This window comes from Ranitomeya variabilis, chromosome 1, assembly GCF_051348905.1.
Source record: "Ranitomeya variabilis isolate aRanVar5 chromosome 1, aRanVar5.hap1, whole genome shotgun sequence".
Taxonomy (NCBI): domain Eukaryota; kingdom Metazoa; phylum Chordata; class Amphibia; order Anura; family Dendrobatidae; genus Ranitomeya; species Ranitomeya variabilis.
In genome coordinates, this window is record NC_135232.1 from 727,146,708 (window position 1) to 727,157,650 (window position 10,943).

Sequence of the window (10,943 nt, forward strand, 5' to 3'; positions counted from 1 at the left end):
TCGCCACTCCTCAAATGCCCACTTCATAGCCAACAACTCCCGATTGCCGACATCATAATTGCGTTCCGCAGGTGAAAACTTTCAGGAAAAGAAGGCACATGGTTTCATCAAGGAACCATCAGAATTCCTCTGTGACAAAACGGCCCCTGCCCCAATCTCAGACGCGTCAACCTCAACCTGAAAAGGAAGAGACACATCCGGCTGACGCAAGACAGGGGCAGAAGTAAATCGGCGCTTAAGCTCCTGAAAGGCCTCAACAGCCTCAGAGGACCAATTTGTCACATCAGCGCCTTTCTTCGTCAAATCGGTCAGGGGCTTAACCACACTAGAGAAGTTGGCAATGAAACGGCGATAAAAATTAGCAAAGCCCAAAAATTTCTGAAGGCTCTTCACAGATGTGGGTTGAATCCAGTCATGAATGGCTTGGACCTTAACAGGATCCATTTCTATAGACGAAGGAGAAAAAATAAACCCCAAAAAAGAGACCTTCTGAACTCCAAATAGGCACTTAGACCCCTTCACAAATAGAGCATTATCACGAAGGATCTGGAATACCATCCTGACCTGCTTCACATGAGACTTCCAATCATTGGAAAAAATCAAAATATCATCCAAATACACAATCAAGAATTTATCAAGAAAATTGCGAAAAATGTCATGCATGAAGGACTGACATACAGAAGGAGCATTAGAAAGCCCGAAAGGCATCACCAGGTATTCAAAATGGCCTTCGGGCGTATTAAATGCAGTTTTCCATTCGTCACCCTGTTTAATACGAACAAGATTATATGCCCCTCGAAGGTCAATCTTGGTAAACCAACAAGCCCCCTTAATCCGAGCAAACAAATCAGAGAGCAAAGGTAAAGGGTATTGGAATTTGACCGTGATCTTATTAAGAAGGCGATAATCAATACAGGGTCTCAAGGAGCCATCCTTCTTGGCAACAAAAAAGAATCCCGCTCCCAATGGTGACGAAGACGGTCGAATATGCCCCTTCTCCAAGGACTCCTTAACATAGCTCCGCATAGCAGTATGTTCTGGCACAGACAGGTTGAAAAGTCGGCCCTTAGGGAACTTAGAGCCTGGAATCAAGTCAATAGCACAATCACAGTCCTTATGTATAGAAAGGGAACTGGACTTGGGCTCATCGAATACATCCTGGAAATCTGACAAAAATTCAGGAACATCAGAAGAGGGGGAAGAGGAAATTGACATTAAAGGAACGTCACTATGTACCCATTGACAACCCCAACTAGTCACAGACATCGATTTCCAATCCAACACTGGATTGTGTACTTGTAACCATGGAAAACCCAGTACAACAACATCATGTAAATTATGCAACACCAGAAAACGACAATCTTCCTGATGTGCTGGAGCCATGCACATAGTCAGCCGAGTCCAATACTGAGGTTTATTCTTGGCCAACGGTGTAGCATCAATACACCTCAAAGGAATAGGGCTCTGCAAAGGCTGCAAAGAAAAACCACAGCGCCTGGCGAATTCTAAGTCCATTAAGTTCAGGGCAGTGCCTGAATCCACAAATGCCATGACAGAGAAAGATGGCAATGAGCAAATCAGGGTCACAGACAGGAGAAACTTAGGCTGTACAGTACTAATGGTAACAGATCTAGCGACCCTCTTAATACGCTTAGGGCAATCAGAGATAGTATGAGCTGAATCACCACAGTAAAAACACAGCCCATTCTAACGTCTGTATCCCCTCTGTTCCTCTCTGTCAGAATCATATCACATTGCATAGGCTCAGGACTCTGTTCAGAGGATGCTGCCATATGGTGCACCACTTTGCGCTCGCGCAGGCGCCGATCAATCTGAATGGCTAGAGACATAGATTCGCTCAGACCAACAGGCATGGGGAACCCCACCATAACATCTTTAAGGGCTTGAGAAAGACCGTTTCTGAAAATTGCTGCCAGAGCGTCCTCATTCCATTTAGTGAGCACAGACCATTTTCTAAATTTCTGGCAGTATAATTCTGCCGCTTCCTGACCCTGGCACAGGGCCAACAAGGTTTTTTCCGCATGATCCACAGAGTTAGGTTCGTCGTACAATAATCCGAGCGATTGAAAAAATGCATCTACATTAAGCAATGCCGGATCCCCTGACTCAAGGGAGAATGCCCAGTCCTGAGGGTCACCACGCAGCAGAGAAATAACTATTTTAACTTGCTGAGTGGGGTCACCAGAGGAACGGGGTTTCAGAGCAAAAAACAATTTGCAGTTATTTTTAAAGTTCAAAAACTTAGCTCCATCCCCGTAAAACAAATCTGGAGTAGGAATTCTAGGCTCTAAGGCTGGAGTCTGAACAAAATAATCTTGGATACTCTGAACTCTTGCAGCAAGCTGATCCACACGAGAAAACAAACCCTGAACATCCATGTCCGCGCCCAAATCCACCCAGAGATTAAGAGGAAGGAAAAAGACAAAACAGACTAAAGAAAAAAAAATGGCTCAGAACTCTTTTTCTTTTCCTTCTTTTGAGATGCATTCAACTCATTTTTGGCCAGTTGTACTGTTATGGACTGGTAATTTAGGAGCGACATGCGACTAGCTCTGAGCAGGTGGTAACTATACAGACCGCAGTTCCTGACCTTAACACAACACTAGCAGTAGCCGTGGGATGTTCCTGTCACTCCCTGGACACCTCGTCACAGCCGGAGAACTAGCTACCCCTAAAGGTAGGAATAGGAAAGCTATCTTGCCTCAGAGAAGATTCCCAAAGGATAGGACAACCCCCCACAAATATTGACTGTGAGAGGAGAAGGAAATTACATACGTAGTATGAAACAAGATTTAGCAAAGGAGGCCACTTCTAGCTAGATAGATAGTACAGGAAAGAACACTGTGCGGTTAGTAATAAAAACTAGAAAAAGTCCACCGCAGAGATATGCAAAAATCTCCACACCTGACTAAAGGTGTGGAGGGCAAAATCTGCAGCCCAGAGCTTCCAGCTTAGCTGAATAGATCCATACTGATAAGCTGGACAAATGAGCAAAACATAGAATATGCTGAACAAATAAGTCCACAACAAGTGGACTGCAAAAGGACAAGCAAGGACTTATCTTTGCTGAACTGGACAGAATGTCAGGGAAATCCAAAAGAGCAGTGGCTCCAAGCAGGAACAATTGACAACTGGCATTGATTGAGGAATAAGGCCAGACTAAAATAGCCGAGCCAGAAAGACGATAAGTGGAAGCAACTGCTGATGCTAAATCCAAGAAGCAGCTATACCACTTAAAACCACAGGAGGGAGCCCAAGAGCAGAATTCACAAAAGTGCTACTTACAACCACCGGAGGGAGCCCAAGAGCGGAATTCACAACAGTAATGTACGTACACAGTGACTGCGCCAGCAGAATAGTGAGTGCAGCTCTGTAGTATAATACACAATGTAACTCAGGATCAGTACATCATCAGTAATGTATGTATACAGTGACTGCACTAGCAGAATAGTGAGTGCAGCTCTGGAGTATAATACAAAATGTAACTCAGGATCAGTACAGGATCAGTAATGTATGTACACAGTGACTGCACCAGCAGAACAGTGAGTGCAGCTCTGGAGTATACTTCAGAATGTAACTCAGGATCAGTACAGGATCAGTAAGGTAATGTATGTACACAGTGACTGCACCAGCAGAATAGTGAATACAGCTCTGGAGTATAATACAAAATGTAACTCAGTATCAGTACAGGATCAGTAATGTAATGTACAGTGTGTACACATTAGGAGTGCAGCTCTGGAGTATAATATGAAGTCAGTTCTGTACATTGTGAGTGTGTACAAAGAAATCCTATAGATATTGTTACCTTGGTTTCATTGCTTTGTTGTATACCTCTTCTGGCATATTCTGAAGAGCTTTTTCAGCATCATTCAGCTTCCCCATCTCTGGTAAGGCAAAAACTGCTGAGGTGTTTCCTTTGTAGGGGACTTCGACCAATGTGCATCCAATCTCAGGTATATAACCCGTGAGATACTCTCCTTTTCTGCTCATCATCTGAACCTTCACTACTGTGTTCTCATCCACATGGAAGTCTTCTTCTCTGGTATGATCTACATTGAAAGTGTGTTCCCAGGATCCTACAAGAAATCCCATCAGTATTTAACTTCTACCTTATTTAACATTTGTTACATTTCTACAGTTTTTGAACTTTTTGACCTTCCAAAGTTTTCATTCTTTCTCTATTTGTGTCATGGTGATGTGAAATTTGGTGTGCTTCCTTACAGATAAGTGACGCCGCTCTTACATTTCTTTATCCAAATTTTCAGATGCTATAAAATTGATACTTTTCTTTTATAATAGATCATTAAATCTGGTCTCCAACGGTCTCACTCCCACCTCCCTAATTGAGATTGCAGCACTCAGCCGGAGTATTTGTTTACCAGGCACGGTCCTTTTCATTTAGTAGTGCCCAATCCAACAGTTCAATCACTTGATTGGGACTGATCTACAGAACCAGGAATGGTCACTACCAAATATACAGGACAATGCCTGGTAAACAAAGAGAACGCAGCACTCAACGGAGCAACTTGGCCTTTTTCATTCAGCTGATGAAGGTGAAGGGAATTCAACCTCCATAAATTACTAAAACTTCTTTAATGAGGAGGAGCCCAATAGAAAATTTTAAAAAATGCTACGATCCCTTGTCTTCTTTTGCTGCCTATGGAGCCTTGCTATGATTTTTAGGGGAAATAGGGGCTTCCCTCTCTCTTGACCCCATACCAGCCTTTCATGATATATTAATTTCCTAAAATCAATTGATGATCGTTTTCTTCCTTACCTTTGAAGAATATTGTGTTGGTGATAACCAGATCTGTCATCGGATCAATATTGTCCAAAGGAGCTTTAATTTTCCCATCGGTTTTCTTTTCCACATAACTATTGATTTGTTCTAAGGCTTCTGGTTTTTCAAAGTTGATGGGCACGACGTCCGATTGGTAGTACTTTTGGGAGTCGTCTAAGAACTTCTTTAGAAGATTCAGCTTGGAATCGATGAACAACACGATGGTGCTGTCCAACTCAAGTCCGCTTTTCAGATGCTTGAAGATGTTTTGAACCTTCTGGAAGCCTTTGTGGATCATTTCATCTGATACTGAGGATTTGTTAAAACCAATTCCTTCATGGATCTGACTGAGGGTCTTGGACTTGGCACCAAGTGAGAGTAAAGCAAATGCTTTTGCAATACTCAATGGAGATAAGAGCAAGTTGTCATGAGGGTGAGCAGCAGCGAGATGGTAGTAGATCTTGTAGTAGAAATTGAGGATTGCTGTGGATACCTTGAGCAAAGCTTCTGGTTCATTGTTGTGTTGGTGGCCATCGTGGTCATGGTCATCATCATGTGGTCCACCATGGTGTCCACACACAAATGCACAAAGCAGAGCTTGGCTGAAACACAGGAAAATGAAAAGCTTCATTTTCTCTGAAAAAGACAAGAATTCATCATAAGTATGTGAGCCACTATATTTCTCACTAATTACAGTATGTTCAGGGCTTGATGTACAGCTTAGTGAACAAAGCTCCTACTGTATTATGGTCGCCGCTGATACCCCAAAATAATGTAGTAAAAAGTAATGAAAACATGATATTTACAAGAGCAAATAAATAGGGGAGGTTTAGTTTGAAAAAGGCTATCATGGAGGAACACCGAAAAAATGTTGATATTAAAATATAACAAAATGCAGTTAAAAAGGACAAACAACAAATACAGAAACAAACATCATACTATAAAGTGCACACTGCATTCACCCCCTGGGTAGTCCCTGACCTGTACACCTGCCTACCTGCGGAGGTTGGCACCCTAGATGAAACAGTACGAGAATGGCGCCCCCGCTCGTCAGCGACTGGCCCTATCTGCTCTGAAGTGCCCTATAGATAAGTGATGGCTAATATACACTAATACCATCAAGGTTGGGTAGACAGTACTGTAGTGGAACAGCCGGAGAAAAAAGGGAAGATGAATGGGAAAGCAGGTGTTTAAAAGGTCAATGGGAAGGTGACTCACCATGTATAGTTATGATAGTTAATATATGATAAAGAATGTGATAAGTGACCCCTCTGAGCTGTAGCTGAGCTGAAGACCTGCCTATACAGTGGAGGTTGGCATCCTACTTGTCAGCGGATATGGTGCCCCTGCTCCACAATGTCTGTCCCTGGGAAGCCCTGATTAACACCAATCCCAGGAGCCAATAATGATGAGTGGAAGCAGAAAGTGGCAAACATGCCTGCAACAGCTAAATCCCCACAGTGGTGCAGTGTGGGTCAACCCCTATTTAAGAAAAAACATGTCTGTACGGCATATATGTGTCTTGGGCCACTCTGCATAATTTCCATGTGATTGAGCACTGCCCTCTTGATAAAGACCATAAAAATCAGCACCAAATAAAAATACACATATCTTTGGAAACATGTCGGATTTTAGAAAAAACAAAAAATGCAATACTCAGCGGGAATTATGCATGACAAGAACCTGCTTCCTTTTGACCTTTTCATTTTTTCACCATTTCAACCCACTTTTAAAGAGAATTATGTTTGAACTAGATGGTGGCCCGATTCTAACGCATCGGGTATTCTACAATATGTATGTATGTATGTATATAGCAGCCACATAGTATATAGCACAGGCCACGTAGTATATAGGAGCCATGTAGTATATAGCAGAAAAATACTATGTGGCCTGTGCTATATACTATGTGGCCGCTATATACATACATACATACATATTGTAGAATACTCGCCGCGTTAATACAGGCCACGCAGTATATAACAGTGGCCACGCAGTATATAACAGTGGCCACGCAGTATATAGCAGCCACACAGTATATAACACAGGCGACATAGTATATAACACTGGCCACGTAATATATAGCACAGCCCACGCAGTTTATAGCAGCCATGCAGTATATAGCACAGCCCCCGCAGTATATAACACTGGCCATGTAATATATAGCACAGCCCACGCAGTACATAGCAGCCACGCAGTATATAGCACAGCCCCCGCAGTATATAACACTGGCCACATAATATATAACACAGCCCACGCACAGCCCACGCAGTACATAGCAGCCACGCAGTATACAGCACAGCCCCCGCAGTATATAACACTGGCCACGTAATATATAACAGCCCACCCAGTATATAGCAGCCACGCAGTATATAACATAGCCACGTTAGTATATAGCACAGAGATGTAGTATATAACAGAGCCCACGCAGTATGTAACACAGGCCACGTAGTATATAGCAATGTGGGCACTATATGCATGGTTAAAAAAGAGTTAAAATAAAAATTAAACATATACTCACCTTCCCAAGGCTCCTTGAAGTCCTGGCGCCTGTGTGCGGTGCACGTGGCAGCTTCCGGTCCCAGGGTTGGTATGCGCGCAGGACCTGTGATGACATCGCGGTCACATGACCGTGAAGTCATGGCAGGTCCTTCTCGCATAGCATCCTTGGCACTGGAACCTGCCGCATGCACTGCCGAGGACAGCGGGCGAAGTCGGAGGGTGAGAATAACCTTTTTTTTTAGTATTATTATTTGTAACATTAGATCTTTTCTACTATTGATGCTGCATATGCAGCATCAATAGTAAAAAGTTGGTCACACAGGGTTAATAGCTGCGTAACCGGAGTGCGTTACACCGTGCTCCGGTAACGCTGGCATTAACCCTGTGTGAGGGCTGACTGGAGGGGAGTATGGAGCGGGCACTGACTGCGGGGAGGAAAGAGCGGCAATTTTGCCGCCGGACTGTGTCTGTCGCTGATTGGTCGTGGCAATGGTTGTAGGCGTTATGCCACAACCAATCAGCGACTTGCATTTCCATGACAGACAGAGGCCGCGACCAATGAATATCCGTGACAGACAGACAGACGGAAGTGACCCTTAGACAATTATATAGTAGATTAATAATATGCAAAATAGGTGCTCAGTGTACAGCGGGCGGTCTGAAGCACCACCCCTTTGTCAGTCTGGCCCCTTGGCATCTCCTCCCACTTCATTTTGTATTTTGTTTACAGGTCACATTTGTTTTACCTTATGGATGTCATGAAGGACCAGAGTTAGGAGGGTTGCTTCCCACTGTGCAATAGTACAGAATATGTGTGCAGAGCATAACATTACATAATATTGGCGACACCTCCTTATAGTCCATTTGTCATGTATTAGGACCTAAGAAAAGTAATGAGAATTATGAGAGTCCACTGATGAGCTATGGGACATGTTATAACATAAGGTCTCAATGTCTCATGTACAGCACCATGGAATCAATGGGGCTATATAAATAAATAATAATAATGTCTGGTTAGTGGCAAGCTGGTTGATCTGGGTGGCAAGTCCACTGTGTACAGCACCTGCTAATTTTTGTTTAATCTACATGCAAACGTTTTAGGACCATGGCATTGATTTCTGTGGGACTCAGGGAATGTCCTACATGAGGTGGTCCACAGAACCTGCCATCTTGTGGTCTCTTACAGATGCATAATTGTGGGGTTTACACGTGGCCTGGTTGAGTACCTGTATCTGTCGCCTGATGATATTGTGTACAGTCAGTGTGCGATATTGGTTATAGAGAACACCAATGATTGCCATACCCAGGGTGTAGCCAAAAGGACTTAGGGTCCCAATAAGTCCTTTTATACTATTGTATCAACCCTGTTGTATGCTCCACTGTGTTGTCTTTGTGTTTTCTAGCACATTGCACTTTAGATAATTTTTGCATGTTTGTTTTTTGTTTTTTCTTTTAATTTTATACATTGAAATTGACATTTTATTCCAATACGCTGTTATATATACAATACTACTACATAGTGATTGTTCAGTTCTCTGTTTATTTTTCACTTACAAGATATAATAAAGAATATATTAAAAAATACCAGTGTGGATAAGAAATACAGAGGAGAAAAAGTCTGTAAGAAGATCAGCTAAAACCAGGAGAACAAAAGTAAGGTAGCGTCCAAGAAGAAACAATACAAAGAGAAGATAAGAGACAACAGCAACTTCTCAAACTAGAGAGATTAGTGAGAAAAAATGGAAGAAAAGGAGAAAGAGATTAAAATGATAGACAATAAGGAGGAAGATAAATAGAAAAGAAAATTAGAAATGGTAGACAAAGTCAATAATTAGAACAGAGAGAATTAGGGATTGCAGAGTAAAGGAATAGAAAGATGGATGGAGGAGAAGAAGGGGAGGTAAGGAAGAATAAAAGCAATGAGATGAATGAGAAGTAGAAGAAAGGAAAGCAGAAAAGTAGAAGGAGGTAATGAAAGTAAATAAAGGAAAGAGCATACAGCAAAGAAGAATAATGAGGATTAGGAAGATGAAAGACGAAAAGAAAATAAGGAGAGAAGAAGAGAAAATGAAAAATAGAGCAAGGGGAGGAAAGGGAAGATGAAATGGAAAAGGAGAAAGGAAGAGAAAATAAGAAGGAGGACAAGCAAGACTATACGAAGAGATGGAAATTAAAAATAGAAGAAAAAAAAGAAGAATAAATGGAAATAAAGAAAGAGAAGAATAATTGGTAGAAGAATCAAAAATAAGAAGAGAATGAAGAAGAACTAGAAAAGGAGGTGAAGAAAGGAAAGAAAGAAAACACGGAAGAAAATAAGACAAAAAGATAAAAATCAAAAATATGAAGCGGAGAAAAGCAATGAGAAGAAGCAGGAAATGAAAAGGACAAGTAAACGTAGGCAGAAGTAAAAGAGAAAAAATGGACAAAAAAGGGAAAATTAAACAAGTAATAGAGAAAATGAACATAAAGGAGGGCAAGAAAAAATAAAAAAGGAAAAATAGTAGATGAAAAGTAATAAAAACAAGAAGAATGACAGAAAGAGAAGAGGAAATTCAGGAATAGGAGATGAATTACACACAAAGAAGAATAAAGGAAAGAGAGAGAATATGAAGTAGAAATATTAAAGAAGATTAGTAGGTTGGAAATCAACGGGAGAAAGTGAAGGAGTGCGATGTTCTGCCAATAACTGCTATTTTCATGCCGGCATAAAACATCTGATCAAAATGATTGTCAGGTGATCGTAGATATGTGTATTACATGGGCCAATAATTGGGAATGAGCATCAGTAAGATTATCCCATGGTCTCCAAGAGCCATTAGTCTCACATATGCCTTCTGTTTTATCAGAGGCTCAGGTGCTATCATCTACCTCTCCCATACTTTACACTTAAGCTTTGCTTGTTTTAATAAAATACAAGAAGTCGGCACCAAGAGAGATAATTTGAATTACAGTACGGACAGAAGACTAAGTAGAAATTTGACCTGTAATACTCACCAGCAGCTTCGGGATGAGTGGAGATGTGAAGTCCTCTCACCCTGTATATATATATATATTACCGCATATATATATATATATATATATAGATATATATATATATATAATGTGTGTGTATATTTACTTTCGCACTTATGCAACGTTTATTTTCTTCAATTCAGAGTGCAGCAATCTTTGTCCTGTACCTTGATTCTACTGATTAAACAGTGATGCAAGATGCTCAGGTAAAGCTGCATGCCAACTCAGCCCAAAAGTGGTGTGGAAAAATTAAAAAATCCTTAAACAGTATCCTCTGCTTTAGGAGACTGTTCAGAATAAGCTGTTATGTGTGAATACGGAATATCGCTACCACTGGTCATTAAATCACTTGTGTCCAGCACTTTCAACACGTTTCCCAGGCACTAACCCAAATTTCCATCTGTCGTTGAGTTAGTAGGAGCAGACTAGGTGCCATAATGTCTCTCATGTATTGTTCACTCAGACTTGAGGGATTCCTGCTGTTCTGCCACTATGTAGCATGTGCTCAGAAGCAGCAGCAGCATGGAGGACATTATACAGCAGTACCTAGCAGTGTAGCTGTGAATCCAATCTTCCTACACTTAGGAAAACGGGAGTGGGAAGAAAATGAGTGCTCATATTTGGAAAAATA

The 10,943-nt window shown here is 41.5% G+C and overlaps 1 protein-coding gene across 1 annotated transcript in view; it reads right to left on the minus strand.

The window, feature by feature from the left end:
* The window catches only part of LOC143781729 (alpha-1-antitrypsin-like), a 29,849-nt gene extending 19,515 nt beyond the window's left edge, over positions 1–10,334 (minus strand). Inside the window, exons 1-3 of the mRNA XM_077268478.1 lie at positions 10,295–10,334; positions 4,799–5,437; positions 3,827–4,097 (exon numbers count right to left, since the gene is read on the minus strand). Of these exons, the coding sequence (XP_077124593.1) occupies positions 3,827–4,097; positions 4,799–5,432 (905 nt within the window). The 5' untranslated portion in view covers positions 5,433–5,437; positions 10,295–10,334. The remainder of the gene's footprint in view (positions 1–3,826; positions 4,098–4,798; positions 5,438–10,294) is intronic.
* Positions 10,335–10,943: the final 609 nt, after the last annotated feature.